The 26,283-nt window shown below is 40.1% G+C and overlaps 1 protein-coding gene across 4 annotated transcripts; it reads left to right on the top strand.

Moving 5' to 3' along the window:
* The first annotated feature begins 1,365 nt into the window (after window positions 1-1,365).
* ide (insulin-degrading enzyme) lies at window positions 1,366-26,260 on the top strand. 4 transcript variants are annotated; one of them, XM_038737296.1, is made up of 25 exons: window positions 1,366-1,521; window positions 2,273-2,457; window positions 3,266-3,473; window positions 4,685-4,854; window positions 5,691-5,813; window positions 6,517-6,629; window positions 6,867-7,029; window positions 7,146-7,238; window positions 7,358-7,449; window positions 7,743-7,823; window positions 8,565-8,668; window positions 10,307-10,409; window positions 10,523-10,645; window positions 11,072-11,154; window positions 12,645-12,789; window positions 14,641-14,751; window positions 14,983-15,103; window positions 16,082-16,173; window positions 17,618-17,729; window positions 19,729-19,896; window positions 20,412-20,684; window positions 21,759-21,820; window positions 22,718-22,805; window positions 22,905-22,972; window positions 23,989-26,260. In XM_038737296.1, exons 1-25 carry the CDS (start codon window positions 1,436-1,438, stop codon window positions 24,082-24,084), a joined length of 3,063 nt encoding a protein of 1,020 aa, XP_038593224.1. In that variant the 5' UTR covers window positions 1,366-1,435; the 3' UTR covers window positions 24,085-26,260. The 4 variants fall into 4 exon arrangements, with proteins under 4 accessions (XP_038593224.1, XP_038593225.1, XP_038593223.1 ...); XM_038737297.1 differs by lacking the exon at window positions 12,645-12,789 and adding an exon at window positions 11,750-11,894 and having other exon boundaries at window positions 22,733-22,805; XM_038737295.1 differs by lacking the exon at window positions 12,645-12,789 and adding an exon at window positions 11,750-11,894.
* Window positions 26,261-26,283: the final 23 nt, after the last annotated feature.

The raw sequence follows: 26,283 nt of genomic DNA, 5'->3' as shown, positions 1-26,283 counted from the left end.
TAATCATAACATTAAATAAGACTGGACTAATAACACTGCCTTGTAGAATTCCATTAACAATTTCAAATTCCTCAGATACGTCAATCTCAATTTATTATTATAAACATTTATGCCTCCAATAACAAACAAGACAACACAATTATATTTTCAACAATAGAGAATAAAATTAATCAGCTGTTATTACAGTTCCCCTCAAATAAAGTTTTATGGGGAGGAGACTTTAATACAGTGATGGATGAAAACATGGATAGCCTCCTAAAGATAAAGTAATGAGTGAATTAGGAAACATATGTGGTAGGATGGATCTTATTGATATCTGGAGACATAGACACTTAAACCAAAGAATATACTTGGAGTAATAAGGATAGATCTCAACAATCACGCATCCTCTTCTGGTTGATCTCTTCAGATGTAGAAGAAATGGTGGACTGAGAACAGAACCCTGTACTTTTACAGATCATAAGGCTATTATGATTAAAATAAATATGACATCGATTAGAGGTAACTTTAATAAAGACTATTAGAAATTAAATAAAACACTATTAGAAAATAAGAAATTTAAAAATGAAGCCCAAAAAACAAGCAAATTTATTGAAGGAGTTTGGAAAATGCTGGGAATGAATGAATTTAGAAATTTTACGTTGTCATTTGGGAGTCCCGGATAATTACAAAAATGATAAGATTATTAGAGGAAGTACAATTCTGAGATATTCAGGAAGTTCATTACTATCAAGTCGTTCCTGATTGGTTAATTCCTTACTCACAATTTAGTGTAGGACTACCCTAAAAGTAAATATTATGTACGGTAAATTATTGCCAATAATAGACTACTGTTATTTACCCCCCAAAAGTATTCAATTAAAACCAGGGGATCAGGCCATCCAAGCTCTATTAAGTCTTTAAAACGTGGATAGGCAGTTTCTTACAGATTGTAAATGTTCAGGGATCTCTAACTACTAATATAAGTGTTAATCTTTGTAACCAGTTTATTATACCTTATCCCAGTTTAAATTTCAACAAAGGGAAGAGATGATTGCGTCTATTATTCTAAATATATTTATTTGACAAGTGTATTTCTCCCTAACTTATCTACAGCTGGACAAAACCGACAAAGCTTGAAACACGCTGAACATAACCGGAAATCCACACGCAGGCTATCCTAATCGATATCAGAGTCAATGACACAACGTTATTTTCATTTTTCATTATAGACAGTGTGCCCCGTGCCAGTCAGTTTAACTTTAACCAAATAGTTTAGAAGTAAAGTAAATAATCTGCTTAAATGTCTAATTGATAGCTATTGTCATGATCACGTTCACCAGTGTGAATGACTTGAGAACGTACCATCTGGAAGAACACTCGGTTCTGTGTTTGATTACTTTTGCCTATTCAAATATGGCGCTGGAAAAGCCAATATTTTTCATGGGTGCAAAGTATGTTTAAGTGCATTAACCGAACGGCCCAGTTTACGAAATATCTCCAGTCAGCAGCCAGCAGTTTCCGTCTTAACCAAGATTTTAGGTACGTGTTGTATGGCAAATCTCGTAACATTTGTTAAAAATAATTGAGTTATTTTCACACCAAATGGTAGGCTAGCTAGCTACCAAGCCTGGCCGTTAAAGCCGGTTTGTTGACCTATATTACGTTAAGCTCCCTGCCTTGACTGAAACTGTTAGCTGTGTTGCTACTAAAGGTAACAGTCAACGTTTCAAAAATCGGTTTGTGTATGGAGCTTCTGAATGGTTGATTGTAAACATTTTGCAACAACGGGGAATTAAAGATAACTACATATTTAGACATACGAACTTCCGCTACCACTTGGGGTCTTTGTTGCTAATTTAGCAAGCTAAAGCTAGTTTGCCTAATGTTACTGTGAGTGGGATTATTTTGTGTCCTCTAGCGAGTAACGAGTAACGTTAGCTGTGTTGTACTGTTGTACTTTGGGCGAAGCAGTTGTATTCGTGTTTTCAGTCAACTAAGTTAACGTTAATTAACGTTATCTAACAGTAAGTTGTGAATTACAAAAAACACTCTTTCCTTTTATGAATACGTTTTTACAAACGTTGTTGTCTATCTAACCTTAACTTTACTATTATAGCAAATTAACTGTTAGCAAAACACACTCTTTATTTAACGTTAGAGGTAAACATTTAAATCGTTAATTGTCATATTTCTGCAACAGTCGTAAAATCCTTGAAAATAACATGACAGACCCCTTGGGTAACTGCACTAAACTTTGACTGGACGTTACATTTGATTCCCTCCACTCCAGGGTGGTGTCATCCTTGCCACTCAGAATGACTGACCCCGCTGTGAAAAGGGTGGTTAGTGACATTATTCGCTCTCCCGAGGATAAACGAGTTTACAGGGCCCTGGAGTTTACCAATGGCCTTAAGGCCATGCTCATCAGTGACCCCACAACAGACAAATCCTCAGCTGCTTTGGATGTGCAAATAGGTAAATATCTTTCATCACCATTGTCTTGCCATGTAGTGATGTATTTTGATGTGGCTTTCTTCCTTACAGGGACCCTTATCATACAGTTTTAGAAAGCAATAGGAAAAATATGTCACTAGTTTTTGCCCCCTAAATGGAAATAGTCCACATTATAGTAAAAAAAAAAATGTTTTACTTAATTATATGCAGAGTATCTTTAATACTGGCCATACTCTCATTCTGTGCTTAGGGCATATTTAGAGCATATATTATCTCTGTAATCCAGTATTCCTGTTGCCATGATTAAACCTGTAAAATTATTTTTCTGTCTCTACTTACCTGGTGTCCCATTTACAGATAAAACAGTTGCCATCAAAACTATGAAAATGTTGTGACTTCTCTCTGACTAAGCAGCAGCAGTAGTAGTTGTTTTTACTGCAGCTGGGGGAAATGATGATTCATAATACCTTGCGCAAGTTTTGTGCTGGTGACAATAAAATATAACTCATGAACTATCTCTGTCTCATAAAGAGGAAGTTAGCATGCCACACAAACCTGTTTAGTATGCCAGCTGTCTTGACCAGGTCTTGCAGAGTAGAAGCTTCCCAGACTTTCTCTTAATTATTTGAGTCATATTATTAAGAGGCTGTCAGAATGTGTTGATTTATTAAATTATTGCGTTAATAACAAGTTAATTCTCCGTTTTACTCTTTGCTTTCCTCTCCAGTCTGGCAGTCACTGAAAAGTCAGGATGTTGTATCTTTTTTATGAGCTGAGAGCTACCGCTGGATCAACTGATTTTCTGTGGCCATTTTTCTTAAATGTACAGGTTCGTTATCGGACCCAGCAAACATCTCGGGCCTGGCACACTTTTGTGAGCATATGCTGTTCCTGGGAACAAAGAAATACCCCAAGGAGAATGAGTACAGCCAGTTCCTCAGCGAGCACGCGGGCAGCTCCAATGCCTTCACCAGTGGAGAGCATACCAACTATTACTTCGACGTGTCCCATGAGCACTTGGAAGGAGCACTAGATAGGTACTTTTCTATTCATTTGATGGTATTAATTTTTCCCTGTACTAAAAGTAAATTTTCATATATATATATATATTATTCTCACTCATGTATATCACTCATGCATATACCTTTTGTTCAATTGAAATAGATGTCAGCTCTTTGCTTAAGTGATTGTTTCAGTACACAGTGTTCCCCTTGGAAGTCCGGGTGTTAATCCAAGTGAGCTGCCAGGTTGGCGTCTTTCTTTGGTTACCAGACCTAGCTTCATTGTGCTCTCTTTTATAACCACCAGCAAAGTTCCTACCTGCACTGAGGCTAGAAACCTCAGGCACAGGGTGAGATTGATGTCCTCAGCTTTGCAGGGGTCTCTGCTCACGTGTCAGCTGTGGTGGTTTGAAGAGGACAGTCGTGCTGTGTCACAATTTAACCTATTGGGATAAGCTTACCTACTTATAAATAAATGATAGGCTGCCAAGAACCTGTTTATGGGTCATAGGCTAATTGTTCCCCTGCGCCAGCGAAGTGTGAAGGCCATCTGGACTGTAGTTGTAGGAAAGGACAGTGCAGAGTGTATTGAAATATTGATGATGTTACCTGTTTGGAAATAAAAGAGCTTTGTGTCTGAAAGGATCATATGTGTCATTAGCTGGCCCCATTATTTTAACCATCCCCTTGCTATAAGAATCAGTCTGCATTTATTTAATGCTTTCGCTAAGAATAACAACCTCAAGCACCACTGCAGTATAAACACATTTCAGTACCAAGGGTCATGGTTTGATTGTTTTTCCAGAACATTTCATTGATCTAAATAAATAATCTGCTGTGACAGAAGTACATTTTTAGTCCAACAAGATCCAACAAGGGTTTTAGACATGGCTTGGTACAATACGCAGTTTGTTGCATGAACCTTTAAATCTAAAGCAATTGCCTGGGGTGTAGCTTTAACAACATCCAAATTTTGTGTGTGCTTGTCATTTCCTCATTTCCATGGCAGTTGCTCTTACTTTGCACTCATGCAAATGGATTTCATCATTACCCACTAAGTGTCGTTTTCTGTGTCTACAAATGGTCATACACACCAACAATCGTCATTTAAACCAGAACAGCATTAGGCTTAAAGAGCAAATCTTAAAAGATGTTAATTACACAGCCTAGTAGCTTTGCTTTGCATCTGAAAATAGATCTTTCTCACTGGTTAATGTGTCTTTACTGTCATTTTTCAATCTCTGTAGGTTCGCCCAATTCTTCTTGTGCCCTCTGTTTGATGAGAGCTGTAAGGACCGGGAAGTGAATGCTGTGGACTCTGAGCATGAGAAGAACGTAATGAATGATGCCTGGAGGTTGTTTCAGTTGGAGAAAGCCACTGGCAACCCTAACCACCCCTTCAGTAAATTTGGAACAGGTAGAAAATCTCTGGAGTTGCCACCAGTGCTCTTAAACTAGACAATCATGTGTTTCATTCTAACTTTCTGCATATAGCAGTCTGTCTCTGTTTGTTTATCTCGGTATAGAGATACACTGAAGACAACTGTAATAGTTTTTGTTAAAATAGATAGATAGATATTTAAAGAAACGTCCCTGTTTAGGCTAGATTATATGATTGGATATACAGTATGTTGGACCAGTCTACTGGCCTAGTTGATTTTTTTGTGCAATATGAGTACACGGAGTTTACTCATTCATATAGTGACATGGTCTTGGAGTAGCTCCAAGCTCAAAATAGCCACCTGATGGCAGTCTTGAATTGTATAATCTTTATTCCAGTTAAGAATAGAAACGGACAAGCCTGAAGGTCATTGCGCCTTAGTGGACCAACATAATCTTCCCCAGATTGAGTTTTTTTTGAGACGCAGACAGAAAAACAAAGCGACAACCACTGGCACTTGACTTGCCTCAGAAGTGCTGGATGTAGGCTGCAGTTGTATTTGAAATATGGTACATTCACAGCAGCTTGTTCATGTACTTGAGCGGCTATTGTCACTGGGTCATCATAAACAGATTATTAAAAAAAAAAAAATCAAGTCATTGTTCGACCCAGTGAAGTAATCATTATCGGACCATTCCACACAATGCCCTGTCTAATGATCTGTCAATACACTGCTCATCTTTGTGAATCTGTTAATTCAAACTACATTAATAATTGCAGTTGGACAGTGAACCTCGCAAAGATGGATCATTACAATTGTACTCTGTCATGGAGAAGAAAGCAAATAGACAGTCTCTCATTTTCTCTTATAGGTAACAAATTTACCCTTGAGACCCGACCATCTAAAGATGGGATTGACATCCGTCAGGAGCTCCTGAAATTTCATTCTACATACTACTCCTCCAACCTCATGGGACTCTGTGTGTTAGGAAGAGGTAAAAATTCACTGATGTTTAAATGTTGCAAAAGGTTCACTCTGGCTTAACAGCGCTCCTGTGACACCAAAGAGGAACAAATAATGGAAGTCAAGTCATGTATGACTTGGCGTACATGGCCTAAACCATAATATTTCAAGTTTTATTTGCAAATTATTATACAGCAACACAACACATTGTTGTCAAGTCAATGGTGACACTGTACCTCAGTATAAGTACCAAAAAAAACGAATTTTGCATTGTTTTCCTTCTCTTTAGCTTTGCTAACACGGTGTAGGTGATTTTAATAGATAGATATTCCCTTGACCTTTTGACTGTTTACTAGTTTCAGACTCTGAAAACCTCTGATCCCTTTGCAAAACTTTCTCATCTGAATCATAAGAGATGCAGTTTGTCAGAAGTGCTTATAATAACATCCTAGCATGAATTATGGCTCCAGGTGGCTCTCAACCTACTCAACTGCTTAATGTCTAGTGAGCTTTATTGGTCGAAAATGCCACTGGAGTTGAATTTAGTTTAGTAATAGTCAAAATATGGTAATTGGTACGTGTTTTAATGGACAAGTGCAGTCAAAGATGGATGAAGTTAAATACTGTTTCATTGGGTCCTCTTTGCACTTATATGAGCTACGTTAACTTTTCAGTAAATCTAAGCTAAACTATAAATGTATTCAACTTTATTTTTTTCCCTCTTTTACTTACAGAATCATTAGATGATTTGACCTCCATGGTGGTGAAACTATTTGGAGAAGTGGAAAACAAGAACGTGCCTATCCCAGAATTCCCTGAGCACCCCTTCCAGGAAGAACACCTAAGAGTGAGCCAGTTACTTCTCTCACCAGTGTTTCTCACACTTTATTGTACACTCAGTATACCATTACTGTAATGTAGGGAAATAGTATTTGATCAGATTGTATTTATTAGTGTTTTATTTTTTTTTTCAGCATTCAGGTACAATGAAAACAATGTCCATCATCAAAACATGTTTTCTAAAGTATCACATGAATGACTTTTCCTAAGTAACAACAAGTTTGTTCTTTGTTTACTCTCACAGCAATTCTACAAAGTGGTGCCCATAAAAGACATCAGGAACCTGTACGTGACTTTCCCCATCCTAGACCTACAGAAGTACTATAAGTCTAACCCAGGACACTATCTGGGACATCTGATTGGTCACGAAGGACCTGGAAGTTTGCTATCTGAGCTCAAATCTAAAGGTAGGACATAACTTAGGGACATGTTTGTCCTACTAAACAAGATGTTTTTTGATCATTAAAGAAAGGAAATATGTACCCATGACTAACTGAAAAATACCATGATTATTATTTTTAAGGCTGGGTGAACACACTTGTTGGAGGGCAAAAAGAAGGAGCCAGAGGATTCATGTTCTTCATTATCAATGTGGACTTGACGGAGGAGGGCCTATGTAAGTAGTACAACTACATGTATGTGTACTGCAATTCATTCAGTGTGTGGGTGTGTGTGTAAATTACATAAATAAATAATGTCATAATAATGTAAATAATGTCACATGTGTCACTGCAGTGCACGTTGAGGACATCATCTTCCACATGTTCCAGTATATTCAGAAGCTGCGTACTGAGGGCCCTCAGGAGTGGGTGTTCGAGGAGTGCAAGGTAATTAATGTTGTCTATTCAGCGACAACATTTCAGACAGAGGGGCAGGACAAATGTGACCCACTTATTTCTGGTTAATGGAGAAACTAATAGAAACATTGACAGTAGAGACTGGTAGCTATTTTTACCATTTTATCTGCTGAAAGTATCCACGTCAAATGAAGCTGGATGGATAATTTTTCCTTTGGGATTAGAATAACATGTGGATTAAATTCTGTGCAGTTTCCCTTTCTAGAATCTGGCTTTAAATGTCTGTTGTATGTGTTACATCCTCCATCTCTGTTTCTCTGTAGGATTTAAACAAAGTGGCCTTCAGGTTCAAGGACAAGGAGCGACCCCGTGGCTACACTTCCAAAGTGGCTGGTTTACTACACGTAGGTCCCCCTTCTATCTGCAAAGGTTGTTTCCACGGAGACACAATGCAGCTCATTGCGTCTGTACCTACTGTCGTCATCAGGCTGTCTGGTGCTGCTGTTGACTGAGAATTGAGATTTTGCAGAGGCACAGTGAGAACTAGGCTGGGCTTTTTTTATTTACCACTATTCCCGAATGACCGTCGCAGCAAGACTTCATTGACGCCCCCCAAAGAGGTTTTAGTGAGCGCTAAAGGAAAATCACCAGTGCCAAAATGATCAGAGTTGAAAAAAACAACCTTTGAAATCCTCTCCAAATGTGTTTTAATAGCCATTTATCAAACGAACAACTGTTGAGCAAGCAGAACATAAACTTAAATCTGCCTGCTAATATCCGCGGAGATAGGGAGCCTTTCATGGAGCCGTGTGCGTTTGTTGCTCGTCAGAGTCACTTTTTGTGAACCGACCGATCACAGCAAGGAGGAGGCGGGGCATTAAAAATGATTTGAGGCGCTAAAGCAAACTGCTGCTTTCTCCAACTGGAATTAATTTTCATAGGCTGCTAATGGTAAGCTACTGTATAGTAGCCTGTACTATTTTCTGGAATTATAATGAATATACAAACATTAGGTCTAATCAAACCTTAACCACTGTGGTGTGGTTAATATCAGAAAATGTTTTTATTTGTGAAACAGCTGAATCTCAACTAATAAACTCCTCAAGCGCTACAATGCTAACAGCATTCTGCTCTTTGTGTTTCAGTACTACCCTCTTGAAGAGGTTCTAGCAGCAGAGTACCTTTTGGAGGACTTCAGGCCAGATCTGATCGAGATGGTGCTGGATAAGCTGAGACCAGAACATGTCAGGTCAGTGTGGGAACACCTCTGGTCATGTATAGAAAAGCTGATGCCATTTATGCACTTACAGAAACAATCTGTTTGATTATTCATAAGTATAAGAGTTATACTATGTTATGGTGGACACAGCTTGTATAACAGCAGACTTCAAACTACAGAATAAATGTGTACGTTTGTATAGATTTATATATTGCGATCAGTTAAAACAAGACCAATCTAATAATATGGATGTAATGGACATCCACCATAACATTAGAATAATGTCACTGTAACATGCCAACAAAGTGTGCCTGTGGATAGTTATGTAAGTGCTTAGTAAGTGATCAGTTTAAATTATTGTGAATAATAGTATGTATACTATATGTACATAAAATAATCTATTGGTGTTATTTATTGATAAATAGATGCAGTAAGTCTGCCGTGTCTTTATAACTGGTATCTGTGATAGATAATAGGATAATAATATAGAGGATAATAAATTCTGATAATGAATATTTTTTGTTGCTTGCCAACTCTGAGAAAGTGCTGTCGCTCTACTTTGATATTTGGATGAAACCGCTTTTCAATTTTCTGCCTTGAAAAGGAATGCAAGGCAACTTCACAGAAGTGATTATCTCCACTGCCTCAAAGGTTCAGTTTGTTATATCAGGAGACGGATATGTGTGCTCAGGAATACATTACCTGGTTTAGCTCTCTGAATTGGAATTATATTTTGCATAAACAATTTGGCCAGTAAAAACTTGTTATTTTGCCTCATGTTAAAGATATTGGCCTGTCAAATAGTTGTTTTGTTTTGTTTTTGTTTTTTTTTTGTGAAGCAGAGTTCGACACGTTGATACTGTATGCTGTTAAACATAGTTGGCAGTCAAAGTGAACTTTTTGGGACCTAAATGTTTTCCCTTACGTCGCTGCAGATGACCCTTTTGAAACAGCATCTGTTTGGCTGTTTGACTTAATTTTCAGTTCATAATCTCCTGTGTGACAAAATGAATTCCTACCAGAGAGCATAACCAACAAGAGATCCATTTTGAAAAAACAAAAGCAATGACTGACAGTTTGAGGTGTAGCACAATCTTTTCTGTTACAGCCACACCTGCCTACTGTAGCTTTAACACAGATTCATTGTTTGTGATGGTACTTGTGTCGAGCAATGTGCAAACTTGTAACTAGTCCATTCCTTAATGCTTACCAAGGAGATGATTGCATGCACTCATTGGCTGACCCTGCCATTTTGCATGGCAGTCTTGTCCTTTTAGTTTGCATCATTAAAGTGCTATAAATTATAATCACACTTGCTGGTAATATACACTATTTGTTTTTACTTTAAGTCCTAGCTGTTGTTTAACAAACAGGAACCTCCTATTGCCACTTTGTGACTGAACAAATGTTTAGGTACAAGTGAGAAGCTCTCTAAATGCAGCACACTGAGGAATGTATAGGAATTCTAAACATAGCTCACCAGTTAGAGGCAGGCAGCATGTCAGTGGGTCTCCACTACCTTAAACATGATCCAAATGCAATATTAATAGAAAAGCACTCACGTCTCATCTTGTGCAGTGGTTACAAATAGCGAGTATCTAATCAGCTCTTACAGAGAGGTCTTTGTATCCATGTAACGTGAGCTTGTTCACTCTTTTCTTTTCCCAGAGTTGCAGTGGTGTCAAAGTCATTTGAAGGGCAAACGGACAAGACAGAAGAGTGGTATGGCACACAGTACAAACAAGAGGCCATCTCTGAAGAGACCATTGAGGTGAATCCTAGTGCTCTAATCAATTTACGCACAATACTGGGAGCCTGTGATGAGTGTATGACTACTGCTTAAGTTTTATAAAACCCTGCTTGCTGATTGTATGTCTGTCTCAGAAATGGCAGAGTGCAGACCTCAACGGCAAATTCAAATTACCTATGAAAAATGAGTTCATCCCTACAAACTTTGAGATCTACCCTCTTGAGAAAGACTCTCCATCCGTCCCCACTTTAATCAAGGCAAGTGTTTCTTCTGCACAGCTCTATCATCAAAGTACTGTCACTCCCTATTACCTAACTGCAATGCACAATCCTTGCTTAACAGCATACTGTTAAAAATCTCTTATCCTTTCATATGGTAATAAGATATTGTGATTGAGACATGAAGCATTTATTACCATTGTTGCCATAATATCAGGATCAGAGGAACAAGCTATTAACAACAGAAAACATTTTCCGTTCTCTAAAGGAAAGACTAAATTAAAGCCATGATGCCTTTGTTCTTTTATTGCTTCTTTTAGTAAAGTTTTTATGACTAAGCAAATGTAGCTGACGTGTGCCTTGGCTGGCATTTCCAGGAGCTGCAAACGATTGTTTTTGTACAGAATGGACTTTCAGTGAATATGAAAATGAGAACTCCCTGTGTGTGGTGGTCATTTCTTCCAGGACACTGCTATGAGCAAGGTGTGGTTCAAGCAGGATGACAAGTTTTTCCTGCCCAAGGCATGCCTGAACTTTGAGTTCTTCAGGTGAGTAACTAACTATGAACCTTTGTACTTCAGCTGGAACTTTCGGCTTGAGTTCCCACCCAGTAAATCAACTTTTTATTTGCTAGTACTTAACAGCTTACCACCATCTACATGTACGGAGTTCAATATTTCTCAATAAAAAACTGAAAGTATGTACTCATACAGTACGTAAGCCATCAGTAGTTCACAATATTTAAAAATAATCTGCCAACAAAAACGTGCAGAAAAATGTGTCTAGAAAAAGTATCTGCAATTTATTTAATTTATAATTGTTAGTTATTATGTCAACAATTCCTGTAGATGCTCTACTATAACAAAAGACTGAAATGTTTCAAAGGAGCTGGAGGAAGTTTTATTTTTTCATTAACAGTAGCTTAACTTTACAACACCAGTAGCACATCAAATTTGACCAGATAAGAAAAGGTTAAGGCTTATGTGACAGCAACCTCGTCGAGTGTTGCAGTTACAAGTCGAATACCAAACCGAACGTACATATATTGTAAATACCTGTACTAGTGCTGTGAGAAAATGTAGAGATTAAAATCTCTACTCTTTGTTTCTATGCTTTGTTTGACCACTGCCATTTTCTCTACAGCCCGTTTGCGTATGTGGACCCATTACATTGTAACATGGCATATTTATACCTGGAGCTCCTCAAGGACTCCCTCAACGAGTATGCATATGCAGCCGAGCTAGCTGGCTTGAACTATGACCTCCAAAATACCGTCTATGGGATGTATGTAAGTATTCAAAGTCCCTCCCCATTGACCTCCATGCTGCATCCCAGACCTCACGTCCCGAACCTTTATCATGCTCAGACTGTGCTATTGTGGCTCAGTCAGGCCTGGGTTTACAGGTCATTTTAAGCCATCTCTATGGCCAAACTGGAAGGTTTTATCACAGAATTAATGAAATAAATTGGACAAAACAGAAAACGACTATATATAATAGTCCCTTGTCTGTGCTGTCAAAATACTTGACAATTTGGAACTAATCTCATGTGGTAAATCCCACCCATGCAGTTTAAAAAGATGCTAATATTTGCTAAAACCTTCCAACCCAGACCTGGCTGGTCTAGCCATTCTGTCTGCATCTTCCTCTTCATTCTTCATCCGTCCTTTTCCCCTTTTTGCTCACCCACCTCCCGTTAAACCCTTATGGTTACTTAGGAGGTGTTTATTTTCTCATGTTGTTATTTCTTTCTTTCTTGTAGTATTAGGGTTAAATGCACACCTGTAGTTGTCAGGTGATGATTTAAAGGTTGATCTGAAAACAGATGACTATATTCTATGACTCAGAGTCCTGTAAGATATAAGACTCATGCCACCACTGGCAGTTTATACGGGACAAAAAGCTGGTCATGAGGCTGCATATACATACTCTTCTTATCATTCTTCTGACACTTGCATCGTCTTTTGCTTTTTTGACAACCCCCTCATTCCCAACAAACATGTATTTTTGTTTTTGTTCTTTTTTCCCCCTTTCATTAGTCGCTACCTATATGCAGATCCCCTGCACTGCAACATGACCTACTTGTTACTCAGGTTACTGAAGGATGATTTAAAAGAGTATACATATGCAGCCCGTCTGGCCGGGCTGGTGTATGGTGTAGCCTCGGGGATGAATGCCATCCTCGTAAGTAAACCGTTTGAAGTCTGGAGGGAAGAAAGGGTCCACTTTGAGGCTTTGACAGAGTGCACAAATGGCTTGGTTTTCTATGCTGTTTGATTACATAAAGTTCTGTGTGTTCAGTTTGTCCAACCTGAAGGACTTATGGAAATATATGCTTGCTATTGCATTCCCTGCAAACACCAACTTAATACTGTATATCACTTATACATATAGGAATACAGTCCTCTGGAAATGTCATTTGCTACTATATTGACATTATATTTCTACTTAAGATTAACCTAAATGAATTATAATTGTGTGAGAGAATCTGTTCATTAGATTTTATCAGAGGACAACATAAATGTCCATATGTTCTGTTTTTATTTATTGCCATGACACCTCAAATTAAGTCTGTCAAAAGACCCTTAATTTGTAAGATTGGTGTTTTTGAAATGAATTGATTAACATAATGGGTTTTCAGTTTAGCCCCCTGTGGCAATAAAACAGACAAATTTCAAACTTTGTGCAGACTTTCAGTGTGTCAAGGACACATCGGTGACTGATTTTACAGATTCACTTCCAAAATCCATTCAGGGTAATATATTCAGACAGTGCATGTGCAGGAGAAATGAACTAGATGGCACGATTTGCCTACACTGTCACTGCCTTACAGGTGGTAGATGACAAAGTGTCTCTGTCGCAAGAGATGAGGAATAAAGCCAAATGATGCGGATTCTCTGACATATTTATAGCCACATTTCTGCTGATGCAAGTGCACAGAGGACGTTGAAAGTTGATCTGTATCCAGGCAGTTTGATGGACATAATAAGGAGTGACTTGCTCAATCAGGCACCTCTTTGTTTCCCCAGTTTTACAGCATAATACAGCAGTTTTCTCAACTCTGTATGTGTGTCAGTGATTTAATGTTGCACAGCAAAGTAACAACCAACCCATGACTGAAACCGGTTTGCAGTGGTGATGTTTAGCTCCGGCCTTTCAAGCTTTCTAATTCCTGCACTAACACTCTGCACCCTTGACCCAGTAACATTCATTCATCAGCAACCTCTCACCAGTGCATTCATGATTGTGGTGTGTCGTCAGGAACAGCTATTCAACACACTATATGTGTAGTTATGTGCGGCTCTGTAAGTAATTGATTTGAGTCAGCAGTATTGGTGTGGCTGGCCTGGTGTTTGTCAAGGTTAATGATGTTAGGAGAGATTACATTTAACAGGTGTCACTGCAGGGACCTGGGGGGAGGATGGGATGAGTCTGAGAGTGTAGCTGGAAGTTTTGCTGAATCATGAAGGGCCATAAGGTGTGGATGATATTGCAAAGTGGAGGCTTTAAATAACCTTGACTGTTCTTTTCCATTTTTAAAATGCTCATTTGCATAGAAAAACCACATCATCCTCCACTTATGCCTGTTCTGACTCCCTGAGATACCACAGTGAAATATGTTTGCACTGCAAGAGTTGATGAAGTGATACTTCCTAATATAAATCAGCCTTTTGTTTATTTTATTTTTTACCCTACTGGTCGATAGGTATCTTTTAACATAATATGTTCCTCTTAGTTTAAGTTTATTATATTTTGAAACATTTTAAACAAATGTAGATGTACTTTTACATATTTTGTGATATTTATTGTAGTGGTGATGACTCATCTTCAGTGGGGGAGGGTCTTTTCTTGACGATCAGTCAGCCAATAATTACATTCAACCACACATTATCAACAGATGGGTCCAAACTTTCAAATCAACAAATGAAACTACAGTATTACCTGTAAAACACTTTGACCACCGATCATGTCAGGCTCACCTTATCTTTCTGTTTGTTGATAATGTACCACCTTTCCTGTCACTGCCTGCTGCAGCTGTCTGTTAAAGGTTACAGTGACAAACAGCACATCCTGCTGAAGAAGATCATTGAGAAGATGGCCACCTTTGAGATAGATGAGAAGCGCTTTGACATCATCAAAGAAGCGGTAAGCTCTAACTGCAAATCAGTAGTTAAGTTATGATGAGTCATGATCGATGGAACAAATGACTTTTAGCAACAGCTAATGTTAACCCCTGGGTATTCAGAACATATTTCACTCTACTTTACACAAGGGCAGTGAAGTAGCAGCAGTAGTAGTTTTGATATTATACTTCTTAAAATCTAGATCATAAAGTGTTGATGTTGAACTGACTTTTTATTCTCTTTCTCCCCGCAGTACATGAGGTCTTTGAATAACTTCAGAGCCGAGCAGCCTCACCAGCATGCCATGTACTACCTCCGTCTACTAATGACCGAGGTTGCTTGGACCAAAGATGAGCTCAGAGAGGCTCTGGACGGTGAGACACTGCTCATAATTCCTCTCTTTCTCTCTTTACTTATGTCTCAAAGTCCCAGTTCTACTGTGGGCTAACTGAGATTACAGAAATACAAAATAAATGCATAGCCAAGCCCGTCTTCAGGCTTGACCTGAGCAATTGAAGCTTGGGGCTGTGTAGCAAGTGTATGAGTTTGAATAACGTACAACAAATGTATTTCCCGGTTCATAGGCTGGAGTGCCTGGGTTAAAGTTTCAAAGGCTTGCACTCGATGCAGGGCTCCTCTCACTTTAGGTCTTCTTCTGTTTTCCTCCTTAAATCCTCATTTGAATGCTAAGACTGTTCTCCAGCAGATGCCTCCCTAGCTGCAGTCTTTCCCCTTCGCAGTGCCAGTCTGGAACCTGAAAGGCAGATTGTTATATTTAAACCACGGAGCTTACACAGACTATCCTCGGATTCACATGAGACTCAATTAACCTGCAGGGTCAAAACCTGTAGCCCAGTCACCAGGGTCTCCAATTACCACGGCTAGCTCCCTTATCAGTGTCCTCTCGCTTCTGCCGTCCCCTGCCTGGGCTCTATAAGACATTTTCGGTCTCTTGTTTCCTAGTGTGTGTGTTGGTGTTGATGTTGCTGTGGACAATTTAGATAAAGTGTGTGTGTGTGTGTGTGTGTGTGTTCCTGTAGTAGCTCATCCTTGAATCTGGGTCAGACGTTGCTTGAATTTAGATTGGCCAGCCCGCATTGAGAAAGACTTTATTTTTTTTGTTTGAATGTAAAAGTGTGTGTTTTACCAGGCTTGCATGATTGTCTAACATGTAACCACAGATGTCTTGTTTGGGATGGGAATATACTGCATGATGAAATCGTTAAACACACACAGCAGTTATTCCTTTTTTTTTTTTTTTTGTTTTGTTTTTGCTCTTTAGTGTTGGTCTTGATGGTATCTTGGGAATTTGCCCTTCGATTTATTGCTGTTGTCTGTGATCTGTATTCCAGATGTAACTCTCCCACGCCTCAAGGCCTTCATACCTCAGCTATTGTCACGATTACATATTGAAGCCCTTCTTCATGGCAACATCACCAAGGAGGTTTGTCACCGGACTCACTGTATTTTTACTGCCAGCTGAGGGAATTAGAATTTTGTTTCTGCTCTGCCTTAATGGATTTGTAAATTGTAAAAATAGTGCTGCTTTCCCTTCATATCAATGCTCCAAGTTTTGTAACGTTTGTATGCCCTTTTCTCAGGAAGCACTGAATACACCTTTTATTCTCAAACATTTGAGTCGCCTTCAACATTTTATCTAACCCCCCAATGGTATCAGAGAGGATTATTGTCAGAAACCTCTTATAAGATCCTACAACCAAGTCACATTTTATGAGGTCCCAGCAGTCACAGCGCCCACCTTACGCCTTGTAATGATGACAGAGTCACAGTCTGGTGGAGAGAGAATTTGACTCACCAGTGGGAGCAATGATCCATTTCGTCATCCTGGAGCTACAGCATGGGCCTGCTCCTGTAACACCAGAGCAAGAGCTGACCAAGTAGTTTAGCAGAGAATCCTACATGATTTAAATCGGGTAGTCATGTTTTGATGAAAAATTGTATTTATTAGTTAGCAAAGAAGGCCAAATAGAATGCAGGAAAACTTCACCTTAAACGTAGAAATTTAAAAAACACTTTTGTTGCAAGAACAGCTAACCTTGTAGTACACGTACCTCTCCACTCTGAAACCCTGTCATAGTCTGACCTGAAAACCTCTTTTGTTAGCTAAAGTCCACGCCATATAAAGCCATATTAGCTATGGCTATACCTATGATTAAGTCTATAAACTGCAGTGAAGTTGGCTCAGTAATAAAACAGAAAAAACCCTAATTTCCCTTTTTAACCCTTAGTGGTTTGGTTTTTATCTAAAAGGTTGTGTGATCTGCTACTGAGACTACTGCTCAGCGTAACCCACAGAACTCAACTATTTTATAATTATTTTATGCTTATGGTTTAAAACCAAATACTAAAATAGTCCACAGTCAGGACTAGAGTACCACAAGCAAAATTCCATTCACTGTCTCCGTAGTCGTATATAGCAACATATCTCACAGCCTTTGCAAATATAAGCAAAACTATCTGCATAACAAGTTAATGGAGGTGAGAAATGTACATTGAATATGGAATATCACTACAGATTTTAGGTGGATTTGAGCGAGCAATGCATTACATGTGTATCATTACTCTGCGACACAGGTTGAGGGAGGAAAAGGGTCCAACGTTACTTAATTCGGGTCACGAAGAATCCACAGCTTAAAGCAACCTGTTGTGGAACATCAGAAGCAATTCTGGTGAATGCACACAGAACATCTCTATCTGAAATAGGAGCCAGGTTAAGGGAAAGTGTGCATAACAGAAAAGTAAATTACACGTTCTTGTAGAGCTTAACATCAGAGCTAAACGCTACTTTCTGAGTAGAATGTTGCTTTAAAAATACTGTTTGTGGACTAAAATGTTTTCTTTTCCCTCCCTGTCTGGCATCGCTCTAGTCTGCTCTTGGCATGATGCAAATGGTGGAGGACACGCTCATTGAGCACGCTCACACAAAGCCACTCCTCCCGAGCCAACTGATTCGCTACAGAGAGGTGCAGGTTCCAGACGGTGGGTCCTGTACTCCCCCTCATCCCATTCTCACACACGCGCACACACACACAAGCGCTGTTTATCATCATCTGTCAGTCACGCCTGTCTCCACAGCGACCATGCAGAAGAGGCCTTACACAGCGCTCTTGCCCTCGTCATCAATGACGGATGTGTTGCGTTTGTAAAGACTTGATTAAATTCAACATCCCTCATTTCCCTCAGAGGAATATAATAATCAAAGAGTGGAAATGGACGTCATTGGGCAAAATACATGCACACCTTCCTCTCAGTTCAAAGATGAATGTTCACACGCCAAGCAAAAGCACCTGTGCTGCCTTTTTGATTACATTAGGAAAGTCGAGTGGTGTGGAGAGGAAAACCAGAGCTCCACGGGGCCACCTGGAGACATCCTGTGTTTCACCGAGGGATTTTCCAGGCTTGGCTCCAGACTGCCAGTCAGACACAGAGCAGGAGCACAGGAGAAGGGCAATAAAGGATGTAAACACCAAGCTGGCTTATGAAATGACTGACTGGCTGACAGTTTATCCAAGAAACACGTTATTAATCTCATTCCTGAAAGCTTTAGAGCAGATAGCTCACAGAAATCTGGCCAGTGATCTTTAAGTCAGCATGTGATTTAAATGCAATGAGAAAGAGAGCCTATCTCTTTTAAATTGATTGACAGGCTTTTTAATACATGCGCTAACACTAGAAAACAAGTAAATCTACAACAAAAGTTATTAATGTGCAGGCACAAAATACTGGCCTGTAATTTAAATGGCTTTAAAAGCCCAGTATGCCATATGCAGTTTGACTTCTTAGTATGCAGTATTTAGTATGTCACGGTTGTTTGGGGGTGATTGAAAGCTAGGTTATGCTACATTAACAGCGTGATGTTTAACAAGCTGTGACAAAACAAAATACACAGTGGAGACACAAGCCTGAACTTTCCACACATTCCACATTTGAGGTTTGATTAATCAAAGAGCTTATCTGTCCAAAACATTTTAATGTTGCTTTTTTTTGTTGTTTTCTAAGTAAACTTAAATAAAACTTTTGACGTATGTGAATAATACTGCTGAGGAGATGCTGAGGACTGTGGACATGACGCTCCCTGAGCGCAGAGCCAAAGTGCTCCGTCAGCATGTGCATAAAGGTATCTGCATTACCCAGCCTCCACTCGTCCTCTACTCAAAGTGAACTTGATCACAATAGACTTAAACAAACTGAAGCTGAGCGTAAAAAAGAAGCAGTTTTCCCTTTGCTAGAATGGCTGGCTCCTCTCCATGTTCTGCTCAAAAGAATTGAAAGTACAGATGACAATTCGGAACCACTCCAGAGAAAAGCGCAGTGTTGGCATTCAGCAGAATGTCTCCACCTTTCTGAACACTGTCCTCAGTTTTCTTAACTTTCCTGTTTTACCTCCCTCAAGCATAACTGCATATCTACAATTGCAACAGCTCCTTTGCTTTTTTTTTGCAGCTGTTACTTTGTTTTTGAAAGACCTGATTATACACCCAGGGGTCATCGTTTGGAATGGATTATATATTGGTTTACAGCTAGGCGAGTGAAATTCATTTCCATGCTTATCGGAGTTCATAGATGACTGTGGACTTTAGGGTAATGGAAAGGATTCTACTTTTAACTACTTATTACACACACACAAATATGGGATATGAAACGATTGCTTTCAGTTTGTCTTCTATAATCTGTTTTTGCTTAAAAACTGGAGCAGTACAACAAGAGATGGGAAGGAAAGGGGTTATATTTTTGAAGTACAAAAACCTGTAAATTACTAATAATATTATCAAATAATATTTTGATACAAATTACTTAAATATTTTCATTCTTTCTTCAGTGCCCACAAAATATGTCTGCTTCTTCAGTTACTGCTTTTTGTTTTTTAAGCCCTGCCCTTTTTTCTGTTTCTGTATTTCCAACTGAATTTGTTTACTATGTGTGATTTACCCTACTGGGTAAAAAAAAAAGTAACACAATATTCTCGTGTTCCTCACAGGTGGCTGGTATGTTTACCAGCAGAGGAATGAGGTGCACAACAACTGTGGCATTGAGATCTACTATCAGACAGACATGCAGACCACCCACGACAACATGCTGCTGGAGCTGTTCTGTCAGATCATCTCTGAGCCCTGCTTCAACACACTGAGAACCAAAGAACAGCTGGGTGAGCCTGCAAAACACAAAAAGATGATGGAGAAAGTATCACGTGCTGCATTCTTCAACACAGTTTTCAATATACTGGATACAGAGATAAGCAGTTGTGTTTAATTTTGCTACCAAGTTGTGAATATTTATTCAGGCATGAAGGCATTTTTCTTTGAGAATTATGCAGCTTTAATCTGCCTCTAGTAATTAGATACTACTTAGATGCTGCCAACCATGATGATGTTTAATGGCTCAGGGAGTGAATGGAATGAGTCTCTTTCCTTGAACTTTCCTTGGAAGCAAAACTGTAATAATAGTGCCAGACCTAAAATTGAAATCAAGATAAATATAGAGACAATAAAACAATAAGAATATGCTTACTGTGAAATGTTTTTGAGACTACTTAAAAGGCATCTACATGAGTATATGATTGTGAAGTTAAAACAAAATGGCCTTTGAACAGTTGTTCTGCAAAAGATATGGTACCCTGTCTGTCCTTTGTGCTGAGCTCTTGCACATCCCCCCCTCCCCCAGGCTACATTGTGTTCAGTGGGCCCCGCCGAGCTAACGGAGTGCAAGGCCTGCGCTTCATCATCCAGTCGGAGAAGGCACCCCACTACCTGGAGAGCCGTGTGGAGGCTTTCCTCTGCACCATGGAGAAGGCTGTGGAGGAGATGAGCGAGGAAGCCTTCCAGAAACACATCCAGGCCCTGGCTATCCGCCGCCTGGACAAACCTAAGAAGCTGTCTGCTGAGTGTGCAAAGTACTGGGGAGAGATCATCTCTCAGCAGTATAATTTTGACAGAGGTGAGGCCTCCCAGCAGTCCTCTTCACCTCACAGCTAACTCTTAATTATGTTTTGGTTCAAGGTCAAATGCACCCATTTTTTTTTTTAAGTGTGTTGAAATGTCTTTGAAAATTATAAACGGCTTGTGTTACGTGGAAAAGGAAAGTTTTTTGAGAGTTATCAATATTTTGGTCAGTCCCAGAGGTGAGCAGGATGTTGCTTAGAGCTGCACAAATTGGGATCGATTAAAGCCTGAAATAATCTGCAGCCGTAGCATACCTCTCTCTTGCAGCACTCTCCTGAGTGCCGTAATGGATCGTAATGGGCCTGATTCACTAGTAATCTGCCTAAAGCCCTGAGTGATGGCAACACTGAAAGGCTGCCAAGGGAGTGGTGGTGATTACCGACACTAGCCACTAGCAAGCCCCTCCTCTGCACTAGCAGTGGGAAGGAGAGTCAGCAGAGCGAGGGCAACTAACGCGCACAAGGCCACGGGAAAAACATACAACACACAGCATTAGTCAGAGCTTACACAGACTGCTCTGCGGTTAGTTCATTGTTTCCCTTCACTTGATTCAGTAATCATTTTTTACGTTTTGTCCAAAAAGATGCTTAATTTCATTTGGTTAGATTCTGTTTTTGGTTTAGTGTCAAACTGTTCATTGCAGTGGAAACTCTTGATTTGAAAAATCGTCCCAACAATGAGAAAAAAAATTATACTTGTTTTCCACTCGTAGTTGAACACACCAATATATAACACGGCTTTAAACCCCTGGTGCTTTCAGTTGCTTATTATTATGCAGCACCAGGAACATTGACCAACTTTCACTATGATGGATTAGTAGTCCCTGCAAGATTATTGTTTAAACCTCATTGACAGGAAGTGAAACTGCTGGCTGCCTGCAGAGGTAAGCAATAGAAACTATTGATGCAGTTTGGAAAATAATTTGATGTTACCTTAGTATTCGGGCTAAAAATGTACCTCATGTGCAGTCCAGCTCCTCTTTGAAATGCTCTTCTTAGGTTTTGAGCAGTGCAGTAGTGAAATTAATGTTAATAATGTTCACCTTTTTGTTTGCCTTGCTGTGTTGCAGATAACATTGAAGTGGCATATCTGAAGACTTTGACAAAAGAAAACATAATGCACTTCTACAGAGTAAGTAGTACAACTTTTTGTCTTGCGTCATCCTCCCCTTGAATGCATTTGACAGTGAACAGTGGCAGAGTCTGTCCTCTGCTGCTCCTCTCACTCAGCCCTATGTCTCAGCCAAATATTTCATGGTTCTTGAGAGAGATGTGTGTACATTACCTAAGTGTTATGGCAACAAATAAAATACACATTTTGCATTCCTTGTAAATGTTCAAAGGCTACATGATGATCGCATTTTCGATATAAGAGCACTATCACACCACCGACTCCAGACATACATGGTTTTGCTGAATTCAGTCTGCCCTCCGAGCTTTCATCTCCTCCGACCTCCCGCTTCTATTCATAGACGTGGAGGTGACACTGACGCAGGGCGCTCACAGCATATATCAGCTGCCATAATGACAGCCAGCCAGCCTGTTTCAAGGGGTATAAAGGGCCAAAGACACACACACGCTGAAAGAATTGGCATTATCTCAGCCCTGCAGAAACCATCACAGGCCGCATGCAGAATAAACCTAATGCATTTCTAATGTGCTATCAGCTGCCATCGCAGGGGCATTTTCTCTTTCTCATTTTTGGACACCAAGAGTTGACACTGTGTGACTGCAGACGAGCCAAATCTTCAGTCTAAAATAATCCTCCATCCAGAGACAGTGATGGGGCCCAACTGTGTAGCTAAACCTCCGCATGGCTGTCAGAACTGATCACAGACTCACGCAGGCCACACAGAGTCTCTTCCTCTGGCAGCAACACTTCCAAAGGGTTTTTAACACACTGATGAGTCATTTCAGTTATGGACAGTAACTATTGTTGTTACCAAAATGTATATGTGGCCATTTAAATAATGAATTAAACTTGGTTACAGGATGCTATTTGTCATGAAAACCGTTTAAAAAAAAAAAGTCTGTCCCCCTGCAGGACCGCCTGACAGTCGAAGCCCCGAAGAGACACAAGGTGTCTGTGCACGTCCTGTCCAGAGAGATGGACTCCTGTAAGTATCTGTGTTCACACCTTAGTTTCATGGGCGTTATTTCTCAGCGGGTTCATTCAGTGTCAGGTTGACCTGTACGCCACTGTTTGTGTTTACCAGGCCCAATAGTAGGAGAGTTCCCCGCTCAGAATGATGTCAACCTTGCCCCTGCTCCTTCCCTGCCACAGGTAATGACCATGGTCTTTCTTTATGTCTCTGTGTCCATTAACCTGACAGCTTTCCCAACTACTGAGACGTATTCACTTTATTCAGGTTTTTGTTACTTGACATTTGCAACGGCACTGAGTAAAATAAATCCCAAAATTCATGCAACACGACATCAACAAGCAGCACACACTGGTGATATTCTATATTTTGCATATTGTTGGTTTTGACCATCTGTGAATTGATTGTACTAACAAGTATTGTGTGTAGCCAAAGCCTGATATCTCTCTGTGCCTCAGAGCTCCACTGTTGTCCAAAAGCTATTAAAAACACACCAGTGAGCCACACTGCTGCACTGACATGTTCCTTCATTAACCATGAACACACACACTGTTGTTTATTTTGAATTCCCACACACACACACGTCCTGCAGAAATATTCACTAGAGCACCAAATGTGTATTAAGAAAATAGTCAACAACAAAAAATCTATTTACACGTTTCTGTAACATTTGCTAACAACTACAGTGACTAGAAGTTTTACCAAAAATGTGTCTTTATAAAAAAAATAAAAATAGATATATATATTTTTTTAATTTTATTTATTTTTTAAGATTTATGCCTTTCGGGGCCCAGTACCACAGACAGGAAAGTATTGAGAGACGGTGTAACATTTTGTTTGCTTTTGTCCTTTTTCATGGGATTTGTTGAAACATACACCATCTCAGATGAGGTGTGGTGTGCGCATCCCTGTTGCAGTAATTCTCTGTTTTATTTTAGGTGGTTGACATTTTGCTCAAGGCAAAAAAAGTTTGCAGCATCTTGCTGATACAGGAACACTGACTACATTTGTAGGCGCTTCTGCTAAGTTAGGAAGTACAAACGGTGGAAACAATGTGCATGTAGCTATTTTTGCTATCAGCAGCAATTGCAGTTTAGGGAGGGCTTTGTCCTCAAGTGAACAGACGGAGCAGAACAGTGAGAAGACGTCAGACATCAGTGGGAATGCCACTCTGACCTGCCCTCTCTTACCCTTGCAGCCCACATTGGTTCAAGACATGACGGAGTTCAAGAGGAGCCTGCCTCTCTTCCCCCTGGTCAAGCCTCACATCAACTTCATGGCTGCCAAACTGTGAGCGAGGCCGGCAGCTCGACACGCAGCGGCACGGGGGAGCGCCGGGGAGGGCGTCCACAGGAGAGCCCGCTGTGTTTCCCACCTACACACCCCCCTCCCTTCCTCCCGTCAGGAAGACTTTCATCTGACCGAGCCTGCATTAGCGTGTGTTTGTGTGCGTGTGTGCATGCGTGTGTGCATGTGTGGCAGGCTGGAGCCACTAGAAGACAAACGCGTGTATTCGAATCACAAAGTTAGCCGTGGTTGTCGACATAGCCGTGATGACGATAGAGGTCACACCAGACTCATGTTAAGTCTCTTGAAGTGAGATGTAACGCTCACACGCATCACAAAACTGTGTAGGCCGTTGTAGAGGAAATAGAAATGTTTAAAAAAAACAAAAACAAAAAAAAACAGACAAGGGCCAGGTCCCTTTTACATGAGTATACTGCAGAGGCTTCACAATAGGAGGCGTTTTATTTGAATTATTCAGACATGCTGCTTTGAGAACGGATAGTTGGTTTATTGTGTTGAAGTGAGGGCTGCAGAGTTTAGAGACTGTAGTTCCATGAAGGTCTTCTTTTATTTGTTGGACCGGTGTGTTTGCCATGTAACTCTCTGAGGCACCACAGCGCTCCTGAAAATGTTATCACAAAAAGACACACTCGGGTCAAATGGAATATTTTATTCAAATGTATGCATTGCTGAGGAATATCTGCCTTTATACTTATGGTTTTAATCCTCACAGGTTTTGAGATATTTTTGCTTGTAAACTGGTAAAATGTTGGGACCCTTTGAGGAGCTGTTTGAAATTGCTCACGGCAGAGAACCATTCACATGAAAATTGTTTTTATTTCGGGGTTTTTTTTTTTTTAAATTGCATTTTACATTAGTACGTAATTCAGACATCTCAGGGGTACCTCCATGCTGTTTTTTACATTCAATTTTACTAGTGGTTGACTAAAAATAAAAACTTAAATATGTCATTTACAGTAGTACTTTGTTCACTTCACTAAATGTGATCAAATCCTTATTGGTCTTGGCTGCAGAGACGAGCAGTGTTTTTAGTTTTTTCTAAGCTCTTCTTAGTCTGTCCGAGACTTGCAGACTTTCTGCAGCTTGTGCCTTTCCAGGGGGGCATCAGTTAGTTTGTATCTGACTGAACTGAACTGCTCCTGGTCTGATCTGGGGCAGAATCCTGGAGGATCTAACCCCAGCCCCCCTCCACCCCCCAAATTGCTGGACTGTGCACTGGCTCTTACAGCATAGGTGTCAAAAAAGCAGCTAGCCTTTTTTTCTCTGAAAAAAACAAAAAAAAAAACAAAGCATTTCATGTTGATGCCTAAAGCGGAAGAAAAGCACCAGTCTGGATTATTTTTCCTGAATATATGCACTTTTCTGACTAAGCAATAACCTAATGATGTGTACAGGGGACACAGTGTGTGACAGAAGGAGATGTGGCTCTGCACTGCTGAGTAGCTACAGCAGCTGGATCCACACTGATCCAAGCTCCAGCTTAAACCGCGTTCGATCTGAGCGCACGGACATTGATGTCAGAGCGGCGCAAGCATGACCTGCTCTCTCAGGTGTACACCAGCTTTGCTGTGAAAAACCACTGCTGGTGGAGCTGCCAACCCTGGTCACACAGCCAACCATCCGTTATGATTTAATTCCCCTCTAATACCTGCTCTCAGGCTCACTCACATGATGCTGCATCGTTTAAGAATTATTTAAGTTATGATTGTGCTGTAGCAAAAGCTTCGTCAATGTTTTCCAGCATTTTACTATGTCTCAACCAGATCAAAACCATTTCAATTTGTGTTTAAGAGTTACAGCCTCCCCTCCTCCCTTTCATTATCAACTGCTTCAGGCAGTACTCTTTTGCGGTCAAACCCCAAAGACAACCAGCAGCATTAGGTAGACCTTCACTCCCACAGGCAGTAGCTTGACAGCACCTGGGGAAAGTGACAGCTGTTTTCATGCAGCGCTCAGCAGAAACTAGCAACATTACATATCAGGCTTGGGTGGGCCTTGCACTGTTTACCATCTGAAGTACCTAGTGTTTGGTGTACACTAAAGAAATCTGAAGCGCTTTCCCCCCCATGGATGTCTGGCTGGTGAGGTTCATGGGCCAGTGATACATTCTCAGTTTGTTTTTGTTGTCTGTGTGTTTCTAATTAATAAACTACTGAATGGAACTGTTTTTATTATTCATTTCCCT

The sequence above is a fragment of the Micropterus salmoides genome, unplaced genomic scaffold, assembly GCF_014851395.1.
Source record: "Micropterus salmoides isolate LMB-PRFRI ecotype aquatic unplaced genomic scaffold, ASM1485139v1 Ms_hic_scaffold_22, whole genome shotgun sequence".
Lineage (NCBI taxonomy): Eukaryota > Metazoa > Chordata > Actinopteri > Centrarchiformes > Centrarchidae > Micropterus > Micropterus salmoides.
The sequence above is the reverse complement of the archived record's forward strand: the minus strand, read 5'-3'. Positions and strand labels throughout refer to the sequence as shown.

Excerpts from the sequence above, each read along its gene's own strand:
- ide (XM_038737296.1), top strand. The coding sequence starts at position 1,436 with ATGTTTAAGTGCATTAACCGAACGGCCCAGTTTACGAAATATCTCCAG. Across the intron at positions 4,855-5,690 it reads CTTCAGTAAATTTGGAACAG|GTAACAAATTTACCCTTGAG; the intron begins GTAGAAAATCTC and ends TTTCTCTTATAG. Across the intron at positions 19,897-20,411 it reads GAGAACCAAAGAACAGCTGG|GCTACATTGTGTTCAGTGGG; the intron begins GTGAGCCTGCAA and ends CCCCTCCCCCAG.